Genomic DNA, 25609 nt, shown 5'->3' with positions numbered 1-25609 from the left:
AAATTTATTCATCCATGAAAGAAGAAATCAACGCAATGACCGAACTCCCGTATCCATAACCCAAGAAACGTTTCGCTTTAATTGCCACACGTGCCCCAAAAATTCAGACACACGACAAAAACAAAAGCAACAGCAACAGCAACAGCAACAGTAAGAGCAATTGCAGCGAAAGGGACTAAGGAGTGGTGCTGAGTACCTACACACCATTGGCTTGGTTGTACATACAAGCGATCGCGCTGCTGGATCATTTATCTTGGTTTTTCGGTTAATTACGCACACAGAAGTCGCACCGCCACACAGATGTGTGCGGGCGGCGGCCGAGAAATATCGCATATGGTAATGAGATTTCGTAGAAATTTTCATTAGCTGCCAAAATGCTACTCAAAAATTACATTACAATTATTTATGTATGCTGTTTTGAGTGGTTGGTGGTGGTGGTGAAGAATAATTGCCTTTTCTTCATTTATTTTGACTTTTCTTTTTGTGCGCCTTTGAAAACCGGAAGCGAAGTTGGCGCGAACATTGAAAGGGCCGCCAATGAAGCGAGCTGAGTTGCAACCAGGAGTGGCGATTGACCAAATCATGAAGCAGCTAGCGGCATTTATTATCAGCAGTGTGTGCGGGGGTTGAGAGAGAGAAGATAATTACGATTTTTAATGACAGCGCGGAAATATGAAATGCGTTTGCTAAAGAAAAGTTTTAAATTTTTAATTACGTAAAACATTAATGAGCACAGATGTGTTTTTGTGCGTACATATCGTGTTAACTGAAGTGTGTTTTCGGGAGGAATTTATATTTCAATTGAAACTAAATTAGCCTTTATTATATTTACGATTTTTTTTTTACTTAACTTGATTTGTCCATGTATATTTATTTACAATATGTTTATGTATGTACATATGTAAGAATGTTCGTTTAGGTGAAATTTTGCAATAAATTTTTAACCAACTTTCCGTTGAGCTAGATACTTGAATTTCCAACTTAGCTTAGATGAATTAAATGATGATGACACAGGGGTCGAGATATTTGAAAAACTCGTATTTATAGTTTTAATTTGGTCCTTATTTGAAAAGTATGTATATAGGGGGTTTGGGTGTTAAAACAGCACCCATGGGTCCGCCACTGACTGACACCTAGTTTAACACCCACTAATATCTGGCTACCCTAGTGGTAGGTGGTGCGGGGGGTCGGTATGTTTCCAAAACCTGCAACTATGTTTTGATTTAAACCTTTCACGAACATGAAAAGATATTATGGGTATTCAAGTAAACGCGTAAATACCTCGTAACTGCGTACAGCTCGTAAATAAATCGGGTTTCCATACAAAATTAAATAAGTTTACGAGGTTTACGTGGTTACGAATTTTTTAGATTACTAAATTAATAAAGGATGCGGTTAAGTATGCATACAAAGAAGCGCACAATGGTTTAAACGCCCCAGTTATCCCCGGCACATCAACGGGTGTTGGGTGTATCAAGAAGAAGTTAGACGAATTGGAAACAACACGGTAACAATATCAATGATGCCGTTTGAACGGAAAAACTCTACTGTCCTGTGGAACAGCAAGATTATAGAAGAGAATTACGCATGCTTGGAAAACCTTGTTATACCTGCAGATATCTCGCAGGTGAAAATAAGAGCTCATAGAATCGATTTCTATCGGAGCGCTCTGTTTTGTAAATTCGAAAGCAAATAAAAATAAAACTAAATAAATATTTGGCGCTTATATAATACATGAGTTTTGGCGAGCTTCTCATACAATTTAGTTGTGTGCATTGATTGTGACACAAATAGAGCAAACGGAGTTTGACGCCAATACTGAGCGGAATTTTTTTAGGCAATTTTCCACGGCAAAAATACACTTGGGGGTTCTACCCTGACTGTTTGTCTGATGACCAATACCCATATGTTTTTCTTCCCTATCTACCCTGCAAACCATTTTTTCAGAGTATTCTGAATTGCAGAGAAATACTCGATACGAATTCGTAAAGATTTCATCCGATTTTTTGCCGAATTTTCTAAAGTGAAATAAACTGTGCACACTTTGATTCTTGTACGAAATTTTGGGAAGAAAATCGGTAAAGCAATGAAAATAATGCTGATATGTAAAGAATTTCTGCAGAATTTTCTTTGCTCCTACAGATTTCGTTAAGATATCAGGAACTTTGTTTTGCAGGGTAGTTCAGAGAAGGCAGAATAGACGTAGCCCTAGTTTTTGTCACCTTGTCGGAAACCTCGTTTGGTATCAAACGGCTCAAAGAGGTCCTTTCCAATTCGGACGGAGCCGATGCCATTGTTCAACGTCATTTTACGCAACCGTATTAGTTCTACGGGATACCAAAATCAGACATCGCGTCATAAAGCCAACGAGTCGTTTTCAAGATTTGGCGATTCGAAACTCAACGCGATTTGAAACTCAATACGGTTCGAAAGGCGTCACGGACTAATACATATTCATAGTGTCAAGTATTCGAATCCGAATGATTTGCTTTTCGAATAGCAATACAGAGTAAACCCCTAGGTCTGTGGTGGATTTGCCAAATCTAAAGATACACTGATTAGGACCAATAACCTCGTTTATGATGGACTTTAGTCTTTCCCAAAATATGCACGATAAGGCCTTGTAACCTGTACCTTTGCTGTGGATTGGGCAGAGCAAACTTAAATTCCAGTTTTCGGGCAAGCGTTCATTTGACCATATTCGACATAAGAGTTGATGCATGCACCTTATCAACACCTCGCGATCGAAGTGGAATTGTTGGGATGGCAGGCCGTATGCTCCCAACAGCTTTGTTGTTTTTCAGCTGCGTAATCGCTACTCGAACCTAGTCATAGTCAGGAGGTGGGACATCTGACTCCGTCAGAATCGACTGGGGCCCGAGTGTGTCTTCTCCACTACCTTAAGTGCTGCTGCCATTCGATAAAGTGTAAAACTCTTCCCAGTATAATTTAAATACCTTCTGGACATCGGTAACTAAGTCTCCATGGTTGTTCTTGCAGGAGTTTGCCCTGGTTTTAAAACCATCGTGTTACTCTCTGGCGTTTGTCCTCTTGGCATCATTTCAAGCTCTTTGCATTCACGTTTTTCGGCCGCTCACTTCTTATGGCGGCAAATACTCCTCGCTCTCCTCTTCAGCTCCCTATAACAGCGTTGGCCCAGAGGTGGTATATTTTTCCTCTGCACCTTCCGGGGCATTCCTGTTCATACCAGTTATTTCGACTGGCAGCCGCACGTAATGAGCGGAAAATGTGGTTCCAGTGCTCGCTTGGTTCTTTGTTGAAAAGTGGTTTCTGAGAGCAGGTGTGAGTTGATTGGCGAATAAATTGGCCGACTGCTCTTATTGCAGCTTTTCGACGTTGAGCTTTCCTTGCATTGCTGGACGCCAAAAAAACGTTTGAAATGAAGTGAGCCATACAAATCTTGAATGTATTTACTTAGAAATGATTTTTGGCTTTTGCAAAGGTTTGTTAAAAACAAATATGTGTACATATATGATATATGGGGTAAAGAAATATCCCTTTTCCCTAGCAGTAAACATTTTATTGTGGGCAACAATGATGTTTTTCAAATAAGGCAGATCGGAATATGCGCTCTCTGGGAAGACAATACCTGTAATTATTGTACCATGGCCACACCCCAAAAACGAGTAAGTGCGAAAAATGGGGGTGTGCTCGAGCTACGTTACAATTACCGCAATTTTGTATGCTTTCTTGATAGCGTTGCTGATGCTCAATTGAAAATCTTCTGAAATGCTGCAGAAATTACGCCGTAAAAATGTGTATTTGCTTGTGATTTGTCAGTGATGAGCAACTGATTGTCACAAATTTGGTCCCCGAACGCTTGATGGAGGCACAAGTCGCCAACATTTTCGCGTAGCACTAGATGCTCATAAAAAGTAATAGTGGGTGCGTTCAGAAATGCATCAATCTCTTTTACTTCTAAACTATAATTGATGGAAATTTCTTATTTATGCAACTAAGTTCCAATTCAGCATTTGTTGCACGGTGGCGCATATTTGCCATTTCCATCAATTATAGTTTAGAATTAAAAGAGACTGATGCTTTGGCTTGATGCATTTCTGAACACACCCGCATTTATTGAATTCTTCCGGGAGAAAACTTTATTCGAAATAGCATACAAACTATTTCGCGTCCCAGCCGAATGTACTATAATAATAAGCACATAAATTGTGTAATAAAAAGTTTTATTTTTTAATTTTACCTTGTTTTACTCGCTGAAGAGTTTACAATGTTTTGAGCTAAATTTCACAATTACAATACAAGTGCCGAAGAACAATTTAAACAAAAAAACTTAATACACACTTTCTAAAGAAAGATAATCTTACATACAGATGTTATAGAGAAAACAAATGAACTATATATATATAAGTAGATAATGTCTTAGATTTGTTAAACATCCTTGCTTATGATGTGCGTTCTCTTCGTTTTGCTAACCAGTGTATTTTCCTTCTAATTTAGGATTAATTACAATAATTAGAATATACGGAAGCCATTCGGATATGCTGTTACAGTCATACGCTGTATGGCTGTCTGTAGATGCCCGAATTCTAAAGCACCTGCCACCAAATTTAACTCTTCTAGTATATCACGTTGACGTTTGTCATCGTACATTTTTTGCAGTATTTTATACATGCGACCATATTGCGAATTTGCAAACGCATGCCAGAGTGTAAAATTGATGACCTGTAATAAAAAAATTTATAATTATTCTTATTCAATCTTCTTTCTACTTTACCTTTGAGTCAGTGGGGTCAGCCAGCTTGGAAATTTCAACATAAATTTCACTGAACTCTTCCAAGTGATCCTTCATGTTGCCATCGATAATGCTTATCTTAATTTTGGCCACACCCCTTCTGGCTAGAGCTTCCAACAAATTTGCCTTTTTCTTGTCCATATTGCTATATTTGGGAATTTGTAAATTCAAATAATAGTTACGTATTACCAAAATGCAAAATTGCAATCAACTTACGTCTTGATTTTACTGGCATCTGGACGGGTATCATTTTTGAGACCATAATATGCGAATAAAGCGTCATATTCATCAGCCATGTCACTTACGACGAAACCGCCCAGCTGTGCAACGCGTTCCAATGCAGTACGTATCCTTACCATTTCCTCCTTGTGGCTATCGGCATCCACATTTGTATTGACCATTTTGGCAAAGGTAAGCGGCAAAAGTGGCTTATATTCATTTGCATCGATATTTTGCATGAACAATACGTGTGCTACCAAATGTTTGGGATGCGCAGCAATCACCTCATCGTAAATGTCTTCAGCTTTGCCTACCTCTGTAAGCAAGGAAAATGTTTCAAAGTGCTCTAACATCGAATTTCAAGAACACTTACCGGATTTGGTGATCATCATGCACTGGTAGTCGCGTAAGCCTTCGGCATACTCGTCGGCAGCCGACTTCTTGGGCGATGCAGCACCATCAGTACTAACTTTAGCAGCACCATCACCGGAAGCGGCGGAATTAGCCCCTGTTGTAGCTGTTGTTGAGTTTGTCGTGGTGGTTGTAGATGTGCTCGCAATTGAGACATTCGTTTTCGACTTAGATGCGTTTGCCGTCCCACTGCCACTTCCGGAATTGCCGCCATTGCCGTTCTTCTTTTCTGGTGGATTTAGTAAATATGTAAATTCATGTGCGTCAATACGACGTACTGCCTCATCTTTGGCGAATGTAATGGTACCGCCCAACCAAGCGCTACTCGCAGGCAAATTGGCCTTTGTCAACTTCTCCTGTGGCAACGGGGCAACATACAGCACCTTGGGTGGATTGTCCTTCACAATACAGCTGGTGAATTTACGTCTGCCGACCAGACAGTTATTGAAATGGTCGTAGAAGTCCAGAGTGATTGCGTTAGCAAACCTGAACAGTGCTACCATATTAGCCTCTGATACTTTTTCCAGCAGATCGCGCTTTTCGTGGCGTATTTGCAATTTAATCGTATACTCGCCCTTCTCAAATTTCGTAAAAACTTTATGCGAATGTGCATCTCCGCAAGCAACTACCGCCTTATTGGAGTCAAACATCATCCAAAGCTGTGATTCAAATTCGGCCTCGTAGAGCAATGCATTGAAAATGGGTGCATATAGTGCAATTTCTTGTGCCTTGGGAACTTGGAGCGTATACGTTAGGAGATTTTGATATATTTGGCGACCTTCGGGTATGACATCGCGAGTTGGACTGAGCGGCGAAATGCGGGCTTCGCTGGGTCGCAGCACCACAGCGGCAGTCTTTAGCTGAACTTGTGGTTGCAAATCCTCGCTATTTAATGCAACAAAATCCAGCTTGTGAAGGCCACGTGCTGCCTGCATCATGTCTAAAGTTATGAATGGCATAAAAGCGTACATGAAATATAATATAATAATCAAAATTAGACTGAGGAACTAAGAAGATATATTTTTTACGTACATGGACTTGAATTGATTGCTTTTATGCCATGAAATTCTAAACTATATTTGATATGCGTTGTGCCATAGTTGGACCAATATTTTGCAATGCAAAGCTCTAGAATATTGTTCTCCTGTTGAGATTAAACGTTTATCGATGGTTTAAAATATATCTAAAAAACAATATTTAATAGCTATTCTTTACCTCAACGGGAAAATGCAAAGTGGTCTCGTTTTCCGAATTCACGGCCAAAATTTTCATAGTCTCTAACATGCGACATGATGATTTTGGCAATATTTGCATTGTGTGTACAAAGAATCTGCCAACGTCATTTTCACGATTTTTGTCAGTCGAACGCATTTTGAGCACTGTACCAGAGAACAACAAAAATATGAGAAGTCGTTAGTCAGCAAATTAGTATGGGTAAACGTGAATATTTTGACTTACCGGCCCACGTTGCATTATTTGGCACCAAAATAAAATCTCTTTGTATAGTATTAGGTTGGAACTCTATGCTACCATCGTTCTTAGCGGATGAACAATGAAAGGTGCGCGACTCGCTGCAATTGACGGTATGTGGTTGCACTACAGTGACTGGTATTTCGAAAAGAGCTCCTTTCTGTACGCAGTTTGAGTCGTATGCAGATATACTGTTAAAATAAAACAGGAAAAAGAAAAATCAAATGCAGAGACTATCCGTTTTTAGCGAACCACTCCGCTCCACACTCACATTGCCGTATGAACGCCAGGCTGTAGTCCAGTAGGATCGATCTTTACCGACATCGAACGCGACGAATAGCTTAAATCCAAGTAAGCACCGCATTGCACGAATGGCTTCGAGGAGACCAGATTCAAACGTACATTAAAACTGAACTTTTGTTGTGGTTCTAAATGAATGAAGAAATTATTATACTGCTATTAAATATTCAAATTTTTTATATTTAACTAACCAGTTTCGAGTTCGTTGAAGAAAACTGGCTCAATACTAACATCACATTCGATTGGCTTCTTCAGCACGCCCTGTCGTAAGTGTATGCCCTTGGCATTTTGTGCACTACAACGCACGGCAAATCTGTAATTATTTGGAACATTTTAAATAGTGATTTATACAAAAGGACTATCGTCTTACCTCAACATATTCTCAATGGCATTATCATGTTGTGTCAAATACTCAAACGCCTTTTCTACGTTCAACAAACCGCTGCCTTGTGCAAATGGGTCAACATAGCCAAGCTTGGTGGCAGTGTTTGTTATTGCGCGCTTAATGCTGTATGGAGAATATTTAATACCTTTTTGTTTGAGACCAGATATTAAAAGGGCTACGCATAGAAACAAAAATAGATATGTAAGTATGCCACATCAATTTTAAGCCTTTAACAGTCTACCTACCTATCGCGCCGGCAACATGCGGTGCTGCCATGCTGGTGCCATTCATCAACTGCGATTTACTCATAGTAAATTGCGGTACTGATGTAATAGCACCACCAGGCGCACACACTGTTACACCTTGACCACCATCAATACAGGGATCGCGCGATGTCCAAGTGTAAACATTGCCAGGCAGCTTTTCGCGCATTACATATTCCGCCTCCATCATTTGTGGCGAGACGTAAGCCCCAACACCTATTTAGCATAATTTTAAATAAAAATGTGTATCAAATATATTTCTAGGATTTATTATGTTTTACATACCAATGCAGCTGGGCTGGCTTATATCTGGTGGCGTGCCCACCGTGCAAAGGGCAGGGCCATGATTGCCAGCAGAAGCTACCCATACAACGCCGTATTTATTTACCACCTCACTCATCAATTCCCCAATACGACTGAAAATTACAAATAAAAGAATTGAAAATCATTATTTTTTGTTACCATTTCGTTAATGTAACATTTAAAACAGCAAATGAAATCCAAATGTTAGAACTTACAAATATTTATACATAGCTAGCCAATGCAAGAAATAACCAATTTTAGGAATTATTAACTGAATTTACTTTGAAATTTTTTGTTTAGTAATTTTGTGGATACGCACAAATGCATTGTTATTCACAAATGTATAAAATGTTTATCAAAGTCTGCTTATATAACTAATTATTAAACAAACGGGGATATATTTTACCTCATATAGGCCTTCCGTTTCTTTTTACGTTTCTTATCAACAACCAAAGGGCTTTCATGTTAAATTCATTTCACGTCATTTCATATTTTAATTATTTTGTGCAATTCAATTTCAAAGTAGATTCGTTTTTGTACAATTTTGAAATTTAATATTAATTAAATATGATAAAAAATTAATACTTAAAAAAAATTCATACAGTTGACTTACCCAGCATTCGACCAATGTGCATGCTCGCCATAACTCATATTGATGACGTCGATTTTGGTGCCAGATCGACATAATTCCATTACTTTCATCATGGCCCGAACTAGTGCTGTGCCAGTCTCCATAGACCCCAACCGTCCATCACCAATTGTAAGCGAAACAATACGCGCGTTCGGCGCTACACCATCCACATCTTTGGAAGCATGATTGCCACTAGCAATGGAAGCAACATGAGTGCCATGTGATGCTGAAATCATTTATAAGCAGAGGTTAATAATGTCCTTCATAAAATAATTCCCGTAACTTACAACACATGCCCACAACCTCCAGCAGATCCCCACTGTCGTGCACATTGATGGAAATTGAGAAGAAATTATCTACATTTTTAATCTCATGCGTCTTTGCGTACTCGCCAATGTGCAGCGCATTTTCAAGATCACCCTAAGCAACTAATATAGTTAATACAATAATGTGTTATAAGACTGTTATTAATTACCTTCTCTGTGGTATCGATTACCGCTTGCCAGCCATTTGCAGTTTGATACAATATACAATCATACGTAGTTTTGATGTCTTTGTAAAGCTTATCATAACTGTTTAGCATTTCTAAGGTGTTGTCTAAATCTTCTTTTATCAATTTTTTATCCCAACTCAGTTTTGATAAGTCTGTAAAAAAATTAACAAAAAATCATGATAAAAATTAACAAATATTTAATTTACGACAATCACCTGAGTTTTGAGCTTCGAATTCGATCAATTTACGTGAAGTTGCAGCGGCGGCAAGTTTATTGGGCCCATCCCATTCCTTGGTTTTGTTAAAGTTTATTATATTTTCCCTCACCTTAAATGGGCACAAGTCATAGAAATTTTTCAAACCTATGCGATACTCGCCATTGGCAGTATTTGAAGCAGTCATTTGAGGTGTCAACTACAATAGATTAAAGATTAGATAAAGAAACGAATTACACTTACATATCTATTTATGTATGAATATTTGTTTGTTAATGTTAAGTGTAAATAAACAAAACAAAGAAGTACAATATTAATTGCGTATGCTTGCAATTCAGATATTAATGCATTGCTAATATAAAAACTGTATAATCATAATTATGATGATTTGCACTTTAACTCATACTTTAAGCAATTAGTTCAAAACCTCAATCATTTGTTGAATTTGTATGGTCTTAATGCTAGCGCATACTATTTGAGTCCAATTCTTAATCATTTATGGCTTGTAAATTATAATATGTAATACTTTAAGATACTTCTTTTATGGTCTTGCTAAGCCGGTTATAAACTTTTGTGTTTACCTTAAGTTGGCGACCCGAAATTCCGGTGATGAAACCTTTGTCGTTCGCGGTTACTTTTTTTGACACGTCCACGTCACCGCAACCAGTGCAGTCAAAACGTTCGATCACCTTAACTGTTTTTCCATCACATAGCGTCTGGCAGGAAAATAAAATTAGAAAACATTTCCACGACCAAGTGAAGCCACTTGTCCATAACCTACAAGAACATCAAAAAGTCTTACCTCCAGGCCTGTGGCACGCGGATCTACACCGGAATCGAAAATAGCGATCACCGCGTCACGCCCATCATATTCAGGATACTTTTGTAAAAAGTTTATAACACCAGTTTCCGCTTTGGGGACCAGTGCACCAGTCGGAAAAGTTGGTTCAATTATTCCGCTGTTATTATTGCTCGCCATTATTTTTTGCAGCTGCTCCTGATCCTCCTTTTCCACTTTAATTTGCTGTTGGCCTACAACGGTACTAATCGTTACGTATCTTCGAGTCGTGAGCAGGCTCTGGCAAATTTTTCTCGAGCTTGGAGTTGCTTTTATGGCTCTTCTACGCTGAACTTTATAGAAGAAAGCACAAAATAATTGATTTTTACAAATTAAAACTAATTGCGAAAAACTGCCTGCCCGAAAAGACCGATCAACAATTTTTTCTACCGTCTTTGGAAGGAACGATGAAATGCAATTGTCACCGTGGGAACTGTCACTTTTGTTGGTTTTGTGCTTGTTGTTTTTGTAACATGCCGTTTCCAAACAGTGTTGCCAGAACTTAGAGGGACCGGCTAATGCCTTGGTTATAATGGACGGGGCGAATCGTAACAAATCGCAGCGAATTCGTAGGAATCTATTGATTTTAGATTGTTCCGTTTTACGTTACGTTTATGTGCATTATAACCATTTGCATTCATTTCCCATACAATAGATAAAATTAATTAATTTTAAGTGAAAGTTCACTCCGTTCCGTTACTTCCATTATAACCCAGGCATAAATTCATGAACGAAAGACACAAGATCACGCGGGAAATAAAGAAAGAAAAAAGTTATTTTATAGCTGCCGAAATCTCGACGTGATCTTTGTTGTAAGCAGTAAACAACGGCGAGAACAGAGAAAACCGCGAAATTGTTGAACGCATGAATAATCATTTTTATTATGCAAATTCTTCTATAAATCATGCCGTTGTGTTAAATTATTCTTTATCTTATGTGTACACACGTTATCACAGGCGAAAATGAAGAAAATTGCAGTAAAAAGCCACCACCAAATTGTAAACAACGAAGAAATGTAAACAAACGGCTAATGTCAAAATCTTTAAACTTTTTTTCTAAATGCGATTCTAACGGGCTACTCTCCTGCCCGCGTGAATATGTATTTTTGGTTCATGGGCTAAATTGGCAAAAAACGACTAAAACTGCTAATGACCGACAACGAAAGAAAACGAGTTTTTGGGATTGTGGGCTGAAAGCTGTTCGCACCGGCTGTTAGTGTTAGTGTTGACATTTCTTTCGTCATTTGTTTACAGTTCTGCTACAAAAAAAAAAAAAAAAAAATCAAAATCTTTGTCTTTAATTTTCTTATCATTAGCAACCTTTTTCTTTTGTTCATATTTTAATTTCGCCAACCAATTTACAATAAATCCCAACTAACGTATTAGGGTCAAAACATAGTGGAGCGACGAGCAAAGCCAAGAGCTAACATTGAGCAAAGCTTCAATACAAATGTGTATGTACGCTTCACGATGCAATAATACAGCTGTTATCAGTTGGCAACTTCTCGCTCTAATTCCGCCATATTGACTGCCTTAGGTGAGACCGTGCTACTTCTTTAACAATTATTTGCCTATTAATATAGTTGAACATGTTTTTATTTTTTCTCAGTATACACACTTTTTTTCTTAAAAAGGTATTTTATGTTATTTTATTTCATTTCATTACGAATACACTATAAAAAAGCAAATTTTGTTTAGAAAAAAATGTGAAATTTTATATTTTTCCCCCAAATAGGGCTTAATTTCTTCCCGTTTTTCTTCTCGTTCTACTGAGCTAAGGCAGTGTCAAATCGAGCTGTCACAATTGATACCACCTTGTATTATTGCATCATGTGTACGCTTTGCTCTTGACTATGCGCTTTCCCATTGAAACATATGCGTTTGAAATCGACGCTTTGCTCGATGCTCTTTGCTCGCCGCTCCAGTATGTTCTTACCCTTAGAAATGATAAAATATGACTCCTACTCATGAACGAAAGACACAAGATCACGTAAGAACAAGAGAGTGAAAAAAGTCGATTTTTTTAGCGGGTTCTACGCCATCTTGATTCACTGGAAAACGAGCGAAAAGTAAACAAAGCAAAGAAAACAACGAAAACCAAAATTAGCCAAAATTATTGTCAGCCACTTTAAACGCACAATTTAGGTAAAATGATGCAACAAAATGCTTTATAACGTGTTGTCATGTTGAATTAACTCTTCTTTACTTGAATAAAAGTGTAAAATAGTGGTGCCTGTGATGTAAACAAACGCTCAGCTGACGAACCCGCTTTCGCAAACTTTTTTCTCAAAACCAGTTACAAATACAACGTCGCGTTCTTACGTGATCTTGTATTTTTGGTTCATGACTCCTACTTCGATAAACATATCTAAAATACTAGAGAAGACACCGATTGGAATGAGTGGAACGTGAGTTTTCAAGTAGTTTTCGGCGAAAACTGGTTTTCATTTGACAGATTTTACATGGACGAAAACACAAGTTTTGGTCGAAAACCAGTTATAGCAACGAAAACATGTTTTCGATGACGGTCCGAACATGGTATAAAATGCTTCAGCTAATATTAACATGTTTTATTTGAATAAAGTTGAAGACTTAGAAACTCATTAAATTGTTTTTATAACAAAGGAAGTCATGTTTGTATTACTTACATAAATATAAAAAAAAGATGAATTATAAACTTATGGCGTTTTTTTTTCTAGTGAAAAATTTTACCTTAAGCGTGTGTGAATCGGTAAAAAAATTCGCGACAAATAAATTTTTGACAAGTATGAGGTGAATAAAATTTCAGTAGCTCATGAGGCTAGTGTAATTTTTAACAAATGCATAGAAAATTTTGGCAATCGCAAAGATTGCTGCTGTGTGTAATATTTCGTAAAATAAAATAAATTGATGAATGCAACCAACGATGGTAGATGTTTTCTTAAAATATAAATTTCACTTTAATTTGTCATAGCTATGGCTATGAAACTAGTTTACTCCGCATAAATCAGCAGTTATCAAAAATTTACTGCTGTCAAAAAAGATTTGATTTCACACAGCAGATTGCCAAAACTATCCCACCATAGTAAAAATAATTATTAAATGAATGCAAAATTTCGCTAAAATTTTTGACTATTTAGTCGGCAACCTTAGTAAAAATTATGGTGTGCAGTTGTGTATTCTTTTAAATTCTAGTTTAATGAGGTGCGAATTTGGACTTACTACTGATTTTTGGGATTTTTTCTAATGACGGTGTTATGAATTTTTTTACATACAAAGTATGCTAGACAAGCTTTTTATATGTAAGAAATGTGACATACCGTCCGTCAACAAAAAAAAATTCCAAAAGTAAGCGGTAAATGCTAGGTACTTTAAATTGTTACATTATTATGCTAAAATTTTGGTGAAAATTAGCAAAATTTTCATAATATTTTCACAAATAATGAAGTTCGGATTTAAATAGTATTTTTAAAGTAATCAGCTATACTTTCATAAAAAAGAATAAACAAGAATAAACATTAAATTAACTAAAGAAAAATAGCCAAACCTTGCTAAAATGTCACGTCCCAGTTTGTATTTGGGTCACTGTATATGTGCTTAAAATAAAAATCACTGAAATCGGCCCGGTATTTGATTGTATATATTTTACACAGCGCGACATGAAAAATCTCTCTGAGATAATAGATTTTGGGTCCCTAAATTGTAAAAATAGAAACATATACACATATATATACATTTAAAAAAAATATTGCAAATAGCAAAATCGGCTAAAACGGCCTTTTTTTTTTGTTAAAGCGGCAAACAAATATACTGCCGGCTAAACTTAGTTTTCTCTTTATTCGCAACCGGCTCAATCTAGCTGGAAAACGGGTAAAATGGCAAAACTGTTTCCAAACTGCGGCCGGTGATAGGTGAAATTGGAAATTCATGCAATCTACTTAAAACAAATGTCACACCGCTAAAGCAAGAGCATGAAAGAGAGCAAGGGTTTTAAATCGAAATATTTTTCTCAACCAATATTTCAAGAATTTCTTTAAAATTTTATTTGAAAAAACATAACGGTTTGAAAACCCCCAAAAAATATAATAATAAATTAATATTTTTGTATTGGAGTTCTTTATATGAACATAACTACATGTGTATTAACTAGTACCGGTTAATCATCCGAATCCCAGCTGCATATTGCTCAATAAATCATACCGTCGATTTTTGTAAAATCTACGAAAATTGTATATCTGAACCCGAATAGCTACGTGAGCACAAAGTCGATCCTATGTCTCTAGTATATATATATTCGGATTCTAATATAGCAGTTGGCAAAACATACCGAACATCTTTTTTTTAATCTAATATTTGCCTTGCTATAAAACTAAATTAACTTAGCAGGAAAAAGGAAAAAAATAATTCGTTCTCATACTCTAGGCATTTTGGTATAAATACCGAATCCGAATGGTATTCGGTAAACCGGTAAAAGAATTGTCTACGAACACAAAATAAATGGAGATAAACCACCGAATACCGAGTCACCAAGTAACATGTCCTATTAGAAGAGTCCTATTCAATGCACGGGCCTTAGCACTTTATTAGTAGATTTACCAACTTTAGCTATATCAATGAACGTAGATTGTCTACGTTCTTTAGCTATATTATATTTTTTTTTTTTACCAACCAATATTTTCTGGAAACAAAGCAGGGAGATTTAAATAAACATAAGTATATATTATGTCATGGAAATGAAAAGTAAACTCTGGGAGTCAATTACCGTTCTGCGTTATCGTGAAGTGTTTTCAAATATTAATACCGAAATAAATGTGGTGCTAAAGTTTTATTTTTTTACTTCATTATAACGCAGAATGAGAATTGACCCCCTGATCATAACCAATACGTATAAAAGTGAAATTGCATCCCTATCAGGTGTTTATGTAAATCTTTTGGTTTTCAATACCTTTGGTTGGGACGCTCAAACTTCAGTAATTTCAAATCCGATATTTCCGAGTAATTGTTTGTGCCTCCTATTAAACTAATACAGGAATCAAGGCATTCGTAATCGAATGAGATTCGATTCGAAATATCTTTTTCGGACTACGGAATTCGGTAGGCAATCGTATTTCAATTAAAATTTTATTGGAGAGAAAACGGCTGCCATTTTATTTAGTTCGATTCGAATCAAGTTAACGTGTATTACATTTTTCGCTGTTTTATTCAAAAATACAATTTATCCCAAAGCGAATAAAAAATAAACATTAAACTGTAAAATTTTACGCAAATAACCTGTAAAAATTGTAACAAGCACATCATTTGGGCATTAAGAACCACCGAGGCGAAAATATAGCTGCTCTGGTATCACCACCTTTTATGAATTATCATTGCTTTATCCTATATGAGAAAAAAATCTAATATTGTTTATTCTAAAAAATCTACAAACTTCTACAATTGTTTGTGTGTTAAATAAAACAGCATACATTTTTTCTACAATCCGTGTACTGTCCCTATTAAAGAAGTTTTTAACGGTTATTTTAAGATACGGTTACTCGACTGGTTTTAGCTCATGAACCAACGACTAGTTGGTTCATGGTTTTAGCTCCGAAATTAATTGACGCCGTCGGTTTTCGCTTTCTCGCAGCGCATCTGTTTCGCTCTTGACAGCTAACAGCTGATTCAACTGTCACCTCCATTACTCGCTGTCAGGGAATTGGTCAAATTCTGATTGTATCGGTGCTCGAGATTTCGGTGATATTACTCCATTTTATATAGTTGAAATTCTACCAAATTTAATAAAAAATGTGGTATGAAATCTTACCTTCAGCTGGTATTATTACCGTCGTGCTCTCAGTCCCCGTATACGCTATGTGGGGCCTAAACAAGTTGACTCTGGGCAATGTAAGTAGACGTTGGTTGAGACACACATCGGACGAAATGGTCAGCTTATATAATCGTGAGCTGGTTCTCAGAGCTTCACATTTTTTAAGCATCTTTATTTCCAATATAAATATGTTAAAACGTATATTGCGCTTTACTTAACAATATCATCTGTCGACATCTATATATTTTAGTAATAATTTTTGTTCTTTTTACACTTTTAAACAGTCCTATCGCCGCAATATGGATCAGCGTTTCGACCGAGTATTGTACCAACGTGACAGCAGACTAACCAACAATCCGTACATTCAGAATGTGAGTATCAACTAGTTGGAAAGTAGTATTTCGACGAGTGCTTGTTTATAAACAAGACAAAAACTTGTATAGAAATTTATGTTATGGAGCTGTTGAACTCTAGTTTATGGAAGTATTTTGGCTATATTAATTGCCTTACTTGATATTTGTTAAGCTTTGTGTCTTTTTTGTGCTGAAAGTTTGCCATCTAGTTAGTGCGATTATCCGTGGTATTGGCTTTCATAAGTTCATAAGAAAAGGAAGTCACCTAGCATACGATCCAACTCATATGTACATATGTACGTAGTATATGCACAAATACTTTCCCGTGTTAGAAATTTATCCCTCCATTTCAGTTGAAAAGCTCACAGTTTGATTTATAAACCTGAAAACTCAAACTGATGCTTGCATTTCTCTGATTAAACTATTTAAAATCTTAAAATATGTACATACATATTCATGCCTATTACGGTCCGACGGTTCTTATTCGCACGAATCTTATCCTTCACATTCGCTTTTTATGACAGTGCGAATAGGACTAGATCCATGCGGATGACATCCGTCGGATACCGAAATAGGCATGATTATCCTTTCAGAAGTGATTTTAATCAAAATAATTTTTTTTTAATCCACCAGGGCTTGGAAACCATTCCAGATGAAGATAAATAAATGCCGTGTAAATATTCAATTTAATCACGTATCTAGTGTAATGTAAACGAATAATATGTAATAAAATATGTAAAGCCAACCTACATTTTTCTTAACTTATCTTCTAACATAAAGTCAGCTGTTGCCGTAAATAATTTTCGTCCTTTTTTCGTAGTCCTTTGCGCAGTGTAAAACATCCCTGTTTTGGTGGAAAACCACCCCTAGCAATACCTACTATTAATTATCCTCCCAGTTGTCATTTGCAGTTCGTAAGGCGTCTTCAAAAGACAGAAAAAATAATTGCGATATTTTTCATTACACTATATTAAAGAAAAATAGCAAAAGAATTGCTAAAAAATATCAATAACTTGTTACCTAAGTTGTGCACAACATTTTTATTAACAAAAATGTTAAAAATGTGTCGTAAAAACTTGTGAAAAACTTAGTTTTCACTTTACACATCGACAAGCACAACGATGAAGTACGCGAGCATTGTGCAAAAGGGGGCGCAGCCAACAGAAAATACCAGAAGCAGCTCAACGTTTGGTGTGGGTAGTGTTGGCGCTTGCGGCGTTAGTCTTAAGCGGAAATGTGGCAAAGGCGGCAATTTTGCTTTGGGCTACTTTATTGGCGGTTGCTGTTTTCGTATTCGGACTTTTGTTTTGCTCGCGGTGGCTGCGGTATTTTTGTTTACAATCGGCTGCTCCAATACTGCTGCTGCAACTAGTTCACTGAAGGCAGTATTGGAGGATGATAGTGGGACAGCAGGCGGACGCCATCAGCATCATCACCATCAATATAGCGCGGTGAATGCTGAGAGATGGCGTGAGCACGAATACGAGGAAAAGGGCTATTGTGCGCCATACAATGGTAAAATTTGTAAGCAATATATAAGCGGACAGGTGTGGTATAGCCGTGAAGACCCAACGGGTGGGTGGAAGAATGAGCAGATAACGACCGCCTTATGGGAGGAATTAATTGCAGATCTGGCCGGATTATGTCGTGTGGCAGCTGAGGTGAGTGCTTTGTTATGTTGTAGCCATTGTAATACGTTTAGAAATTGAAACGCTAATTTCGTTACAGAAAATACTATGCGCCTATGCTTTTCCTCACTGTCAAACTGAAAATGGACGCACAATTAAGGTGCCGCTTTGCTATGAGGACTGCACGGCAACTCATCTACAATTCTGCTACAATGACTGGGTATTGATTGAAGAAAAGAAGGAGCGAAATATATTTTTAAAGAGTCGTGGACATTTTCGACTGCCCAACTGCGGTGTGCTGCCAAGATATAATGCCACAGCTAAGAAACCGAATTGTTCATATATTGGACTCACCGAGATCAAAGAAGATGAAATAAGCTGTAAGATGGGATAAATAGAACTAAGCTCTTTAAATACTATTGAAGACTAATTTTCTATAACTTGAATTTATTTTTTTCGATAGATGATTGTCGCAATGGCAACGGCCGCTACTACCTTGGTACCATAAATGTTACGAAAACAGGTTTACCCTGCCAACGCTGGGATGTACAACATCCACATAAACATATCCAACCGCCGCAGGTGTTTCCACAAATAGCCGAAGGTGAAAATTACTGCCGCAATGCCGGCGGTGAAGAACCCTATCCCTGGTGCTATACACTAGACGAATCTTTGCGTTGGCAACATTGTGATATACCACTCTGTCGTAAGCATATTAGAGATTGGATGAAATTTTACATGTACATAACTGCTTCATATTTTCATATATGCAGCCGACTACATTGATCTCACTGCCAAAGATCTTAACACACCCATAAAAATGGAAACTTTCTTCACTCCATCAATGATCTTCTTACTTGCCGGCATCGGTTTCGTTGGCATCGTTGCGCTGCATTTGATTATCTTACTGGTACACAAAATTTCGAGACACAAGGAGTACTCGCTGCAACAGCAACGACAACAGGTGCCCACGTCCGAGTGCAATGTTTCAGTGCGTGGCGGCGGCGGTGAATGCAACTTGGCAGAGAGTAGAGAAACTTTGGGTTCGAATAATGCAATGGCGATGAGCAATAAGTGTGGCACTTTAAAAAGCACGGCTACCGTCCATAGCTCAGCAGAACCAAAAAATAATTTAAATACCAAATTAGAGAAGCTGGAATATCCACGCGGTGATATCGTGTATGTGCGTTCCCTGGGACAGGGCGCGTTCGGTAGAGTGTTTCAGGTAGTGTTTCTGTTAAAAGAAGTTGGATAAAATTTTGAAAGTTGTATATTTTTCAATTCTTTTTAGGCTAAAGCACCTGGTCTTGTACCTGGCAATGATGACTACCTGGTCGCCGTGAAGATGTTAAAGGACGACGCCAGTGATCAAATGCAAATGGATTTCGAGCGGGAGGCTTGCCTACTAGCCGAATTTGATCATCCCAATATTGTTAAACTACTCGGCGTATGTGCACTAGGTCGTCCCATGTGTTTGCTCTTCGAATTCATGTCACCTGGCGATTTGAGTGAATTTTTGCGCGCTTGTTCTCCTTACGCCACACATCAAATACAACAACGAAATCGTCAGGAATTGAATGAGGGCCATCTGCTGCAGATTGCAGCTCAAATTGCCGCCGGTATGGTCTATTTGTCAGAACGTAAATTTGTACATCGAGATTTGGCTACACGCAATTGTCTAATCAACGAACAGATGGAAGTAAAAATCGCTGATTTTGGTTTGTCACATAAAATATATCTGCAGGACTACTATAAGGGTGATGAGAACGATGTTATACCGATACGTTGGATGCCGCTCGAAAGTATTTTGTATAATAAGTTTTCCATTGAATCGGATGTTTGGGCGTATGGCATTTGTTTATGGGAGATTTTCTCTTTTGCTCTTCAACCTTACTTTGGGCTGACACACGAAGAGGTGATTAAGTTTATCAAGGAAGGCAATGTACTTAGCTGTCCGGATAATACGCCATTATCGGTTTATGCTTTAATGCGGCGTTGCTGGAATCGTAAACCTAACGAACGTCCTAGTTTTGCAGAAATTAATCATTGCATACAACACAGCCTAGTGGAATATGAATGCAAGACAATGATGTAGTGTGGCAAGGGGTTAAGCAAAAAAGAAAGTGAAATGAAAAAATGTAAACGAGAGTACTTACTTCCAACTGGGCATATGCATATGTAAGCAAATTTTGTACTTAAAAGTAAAAACACTTCCGTTCAAAAACACTCAGCAGTGGTTAATTTGAGAATAGTTTGAAAGTAGCAATATTTTTCTGAAAAAAACGTATACGTACATACGTATTTGATATATTGTATTATAACAATAAGCACGACGCACAAATTAAGCAGCCATTATATTAATAAAATGCATACTTACATACTTACTAATAATATCTCAGAAATGTTGTGTTCAGGCAATAATTTTAGTAGTTCTGTGTGTTATAAATAAGTAGCTGAACTGTACAAGTTTCCTTATTTTATTTTTATTTTTTACAATGATTATACTCAGTAACGTATTATAAGTCAGGTTCGCAATCGAAACGTATCTAAAAAGTGGTAGCCACTAAATTAGTAACCATAAAACATACACAACTTTTATTTTATAAAAAAAAAATTCTTTCTCAAAGGCGTTCCAATCATCGAAAAGCAGTAGTCTGCGTTATCTTACTCAACGAATCATACTGACAATTTACTATGTACTAATGGTGATGTCCATATGTAACTGGAATGCATACATACGTTCAAATATGGCCATCATATCTAGCGGAAATATTGAGATTAATGTGAATTGATTCACCTTTACAATAAAAGATTAATTTACATAAGTACAATATTTCGCATTTATTTATTAAAAAAATAAGTTTGTATTTTGAAAATATTTACACTGTACATAATATAAAGGCGAGCATAAATACTTACATGTATACATTCATATTATCACGTATTGTAAAACAAATAACTAATAATTGTGTAATAAATAAAAGGAATACAAATTTTCGTACTAAATGTTGAAAGAAATGTATCAAGTTTAAACACATACATGTAGTTTCTTATTGAATAAAAAATGAAAAAAAAAACAAAATTTTGTATGGCTATGTTATAAATTAGTAATTTGGTTTCTGTTATTTTCTGTTTTAAATCACGTTTTATAGAATTTTTTCCATTCAATAGTAACACGGCCACATATAGTATGGGCAATATGGACGTACGTAAGGCACAAATGTTGCCACACCAACTCCACCGTAGACAATAGGTCCAAAACCAGGACCCCTGCCGCGTCCAAAACCTCTACCGAATCCAGGACCAAACCCACGACCGGGACCAAATCCTCGCCCAAAGCCACCTCTTCCCCCGCCAAATCCACCTCTTCCTCCGCCAAATCCACCACGACCACCACCACCACCACCGTGTCCTCCGCCACCTCTAGCTTCTGCCCATTCGAAAGCACCGCACGCCAACAAAATACCGATGATCAGCAGTACTGGTAGTTTAATCATCTTGAAATTGCAACAATTCGTTTAAGACTGAATATATTAGCCATAATAAGCCGCATCTTAGGCTCAAAAAATGTTTTCTGACCAATTAATTAGGACAAGCATTCTAATTGCAAGTAAGTGGCAGCGGTTGAGTTTTGATTGAAGCGCAAATGCATTGCTTATGATATTTTCTTTCGTTCTCTCTCATTTCTTTATTAATATTCTATTTATGCACGTTTTAATATTTAGCTTTTATCAATTAGCTATGAAATGTAATATTTTGATGGTATTCCCCTTTTACTTAGTTGTTTAAATAATAAGTGTACCCTCGTTAACCCAAATCGCACTATTTTGCACAAATGTGTCAGTGGTCTATTTAATTTCTAAAATCTTCGCAGGGAATTACCATATGAGAAACAATACCACGTCCTGGGTATACCTGAAAACCTATGACCAAACCTGGGCTCGAATCGTCACATACGATATAGTATTATTCGTCACGTAAAACATTTTTCTCGGATTATGACATCCGTGAACGTACTCTTTATCCTATACAGCTTATATGACTGACGTATCACGTAAATTTCTTTCGTACGGTTTTCGATCCGTGAACGGATGTTACGATTCGAGCCTAGATCTTTAAGATGATGAACCTAACGGCGTATAGCCCCAAGTAATTCGCTTCCACAGACCGCACAAATAGCCTTCACGGCTCCACACACTTTCTTCCCCTTAAACTCCATTCTGCTCCAATCCCCGTGGTATGACTAACGGGCTGACCAGCAAATCTGCATAAAGCTGCTGGACGGAAGCGAAATAGAAAGAGCACACACCCTATTATCTAGAGATTTCCCGGATTCATCCAACCAGACTATGGGGGGAACTGGTCGCACATCCAAGCCAAGGCCATCCGATTGGGGCTTTGCTATTCGCTAGTCAGAATAAGGTAGACACTGTGCTCATATGATTGGCACAAATCTCCAGGAATGAACGAAATTTACTATTACAGAAGGGATAGCGTCTAGTCCTAGCCTACCTAGCCCTAGCCGACATCCCAACAGTATGGAAAAGATCCAGGGTAACATATATACCCATGGTACGAATAAAGGTTTACTTCTTAGCCAAATTCTTCAGACCAATTAGTTTAAATTCTTTTTTACTAAAAGCGATGAAGAAAATGATTTTTTCATGAAATCTGGTCAAACACTCTGAAAGTTAGCTTGCTACACTGTAGCCAACATGCGTATAGGGCAGCAAGATCCAAACGACAGAAATCTAAAGTGCGTTGGACTACGGGGAGGTTGTTCTCTGTGGCGGATAAGTACCTATTCGTAGGTAGATAGAAGCTCTGCTACCAACAAGAATATCAGAGACCACATTAAGGCACAGTTACATATAGATAAAACCACAAAGGTGTGTCCACATCAAGGGGGCGGTATTATCCCTATCCTTTAGAACTTGGTACTAGATGAACTCCTGAAAACGCTATCAGACGCTGGAATCCGGTGCCCAGGTAATCATAGTCATAATAACGATAGGAATATTTGCGAACACCCTCTGTGATATAATCTAAGGGGCACTAAAGATATCAAAGAAAAGGCATGTGCATGTTCTAGGTCGACATGATGACATCCAGAGCCACAAGCGCACTAATGGTATGTAGATGTCTGAAAGGAAGGTCTTAGAACTGCAGACCTCGCTGGCCTGCGGCTCGAGACCCGACTTAGTGACTTTGAGGTGCTCATTCACGAAACTATGTCTTGCATGGGCGTGCATATCAGCATAGATCAGGCAGCCAAACTATCCCAGAAAAACTTCACCAAAGGAAGAGAGGAAGTGGTATGATCTCAGAATATAGAATCGCTCACCGCTCAGCTACCCCTAACTCAATTCCCAGGGAATGATATCAGTAGAATTATCAGCTTCGAAGGGACATTTAAAATAGAGATGGGAAATAAGGTAAGGTAGCCTCTAATTTGGTACACAGATGACATTTGTACCGGCGTCTCTGGTCCAAGATCAGAGATCGCAGTACATATGTATGTTCCAATGAAAATATTTTTTCCCATTGCATAAAGTCTACATTGGTTCTCGAGTACGTAAAGAGTAGGGATGGGCACTGCCAAATACCACGTCAAACTAACAGCCCACTCAACGTTAAGCGCATCAAGGACAGCTCCAGACCGAGGAAATAGCCGCCTTTGCGGGTTGAAATCGATTAGATTGGATTAGAATATTTAGAGGGAGGCATAGGGCACCTAACCGCTGCTATCAAGAACAATCTAACGTAAAAAAGCTATATTTGGTTACGGGAACCTCGTTTATTGACGTATACACAAATGATGTATTGTTCCTGCCTGTGATGAGTACTAAAAGCTGAATGCAGTCTGACACCAGCTTTGAGGTGATTTTGTGTGCTTTCTGTGCAAGGTACGCCTCCCTATATTCCGACAATGTGACTATCCTTCCGAGGTCTTGGTAATACGAATAGAGTATTAATGGCTAAAGTGCCCTGTGATAGCTAAAGTGTCCCGTACTGCCCGTCAGGTTTATAATTCGCACCACCACCATTGGCGTTCGAGCCTATCAAACAATAACGGGAAGTGGCTCGTGGTGGATTCGGTGGCGATGGTTTAATTATTGCGTAATCTGGAGATCTTTTTCGGTGCAGATGAAGTTGTAACTGAAAGACAGTAACACCCGAGAGTTTTAAAGCTTCACAATGTATCGGTGCCTTGGGAGTCTTTAACCTACTCATAAGTGATCCTATTTCCAAATTATTACATACACTGCCAACAGGAGATCCACTGGTTGAATAGAGTTACATTTCCTACAGACTGCCCGAGCATTCCAGATACTTATCCGTAAAGCGTATTCCATGTTTAGTTTACGTTGTTTATTTAGTCAAGTAACTTGATTTGTTTTAAACGTGTCGGATGCCAAGCCCAGCTCACAACCCGTTACTGGGAGGGGGATTTTTAGCTGCGCATTTATGTAAGACGGACGCCAGCTGGCAGTAGCACTTACTGGTGAACAGATATTGCTGCTGCGTTGGCGCTTTCTGCGGTGATCTAATGTCGGCTAGAGGAATCTGTAGAGCATATCCTATATCCTTATTTCTTAAACTAAATAAACTCGGGATGATTTAAGAAAGGGTGATTTAATCATGACGTAGACGTCACATTTTCAGTATTTTTTTTTTAATTTTTATCATTTATTTACATCTTAATTTATAATCAATTTTCAAGATAATCATTAACTATTTAATAAAATTTATATTTAATATGTACTGCATCAAATTTCTTTGCATTTTTTTCTTGTATCACAGCGATCTAATCTAATGTATTAAAAAAAAGTAAAAAATAAAAACAAACCATAAAGGTGGACCAAGCTATAAAGGAATACGCAATCAAAATTGACATTTACTTTTACAAAATCTGCACTACCGAAAATTAATTGCGGTCGGCATTGTAAATTTTAGATTTTATGGTGATCGGGCAATAGTAAATTGTATAATGCCATTGATGATCATAAAAACGCTCTTATGTATGTACATTACATATTTATCATTTGTTTCACTCTAACGCGCTATTGGTGGCTACGTTCAGCTCCTGCCGTTACAGTTATCGACATTCATGAACTGTAAATGATTTAAAAGGTAGGAAAATGGCATGATGCAATAAAACAAGGTGTTGGACGTTGTTACAGCTAGATTTGATGCTGCCTTGGCGTAGTAGAATAAGAAGAAAAACGGGAAGAAATTAATCCCCGTTTGGGGGAAAAATATAAAATTTCATATTTTCTTCTAAACAAATTTTGCTTTTTTTATAGCATATTCGTAATGAAATGAAATAAAATAAGATAAAATACTTTTTTAAGAAAATAAAATGCGTATACCGAGAAACAATATTATAATGCAAACAACTGTTAAAGAAGTAACACTGTTTCACCTAAAGAGGTTAATATGGCGGAATTAGAGCGGGAAGCTGCCAACATCCAACACCTTTTATTATTGCATCATGGTAAAATGGTATGTACTCTTACTTCAATTTCGTTTATATGTATAACT

The 25609-nt window shown here is 37.4% G+C and overlaps 4 protein-coding genes across 5 annotated transcripts; 2 read left to right on the top strand and 2 right to left on the bottom strand.

The window, feature by feature from the left end:
• Positions 1-4242: 4242 nt before the first annotated feature.
• Positions 4243-10724, bottom strand: LOC118742887 (tripeptidyl-peptidase 2). Its single transcript, XM_036475300.1, has 18 exons — positions 10267-10724; positions 10046-10180; positions 9465-9663; positions 9232-9401; positions 9044-9176; positions 8739-8982; positions 8108-8238; positions 7805-8038; positions 7545-7734; positions 7366-7487; positions 7146-7302; positions 6863-7065; positions 6620-6783; positions 6437-6548; positions 5367-6344; positions 4991-5309; positions 4757-4919; positions 4243-4704 (listed from the first exon to the last, which is right to left on the bottom strand). Exons 1-18 carry the CDS (start codon positions 10441-10443, stop codon positions 4495-4497), a joined length of 4041 nt encoding a protein of 1346 aa, XP_036331193.1. The 5' UTR covers positions 10444-10724; the 3' UTR covers positions 4243-4494.
• Positions 10725-15924: 5200 nt separating this feature from the next.
• On the top strand, positions 15925-17185 carry LOC118742890. Of its 2 annotated transcripts, XM_036475307.1 has the most exons (3): positions 15925-16160; positions 16368-16454; positions 17070-17185. In XM_036475307.1, exons 1-3 carry the CDS (start codon positions 16062-16064, stop codon positions 17100-17102), a joined length of 219 nt encoding a protein of 72 aa, XP_036331200.1. In that variant the 5' UTR covers positions 15925-16061; the 3' UTR covers positions 17103-17185. The 2 variants fall into 2 exon arrangements, with proteins under 2 accessions (XP_036331200.1, XP_036331201.1); XM_036475308.1 differs by lacking the exon at positions 17070-17185 and having other exon boundaries at positions 15939-16215.
• A 17-nt stretch (positions 17186-17202) lies between these two features.
• Positions 17203-20508, top strand: LOC118742888 (tyrosine-protein kinase transmembrane receptor Ror2). Its single transcript, XM_036475301.1, has 5 exons — positions 17203-18097; positions 18165-18444; positions 18528-18770; positions 18838-19289; positions 19356-20508. Exons 1-5 carry the CDS (start codon positions 17558-17560, stop codon positions 20157-20159), a joined length of 2319 nt encoding a protein of 772 aa, XP_036331194.1. The 5' UTR covers positions 17203-17557; the 3' UTR covers positions 20160-20508.
• Positions 20509-21228: 720 nt separating this feature from the next.
• LOC118743857 (neuropeptide-like protein 30) lies at positions 21229-21561 on the bottom strand. The gene has a single exon (XM_036476620.1). It carries the CDS (start codon positions 21559-21561, stop codon positions 21229-21231), a length of 333 nt encoding a protein of 110 aa, XP_036332513.1.
• Between the last annotated feature and the right edge of the window lie 4048 nt (positions 21562-25609).

The sequence above is a fragment of the Rhagoletis pomonella genome, unplaced genomic scaffold, assembly GCF_013731165.1.
Source record: "Rhagoletis pomonella isolate Grant_MI unplaced genomic scaffold, Rhpom_1.0 Rhpom_scaffold_00007, whole genome shotgun sequence".
Lineage (NCBI taxonomy): Eukaryota > Metazoa > Arthropoda > Insecta > Diptera > Tephritidae > Rhagoletis > Rhagoletis pomonella.
Note: the sequence above shows the minus strand (reverse complement) of the source record. Positions and strands in the feature narration are given on the sequence as shown.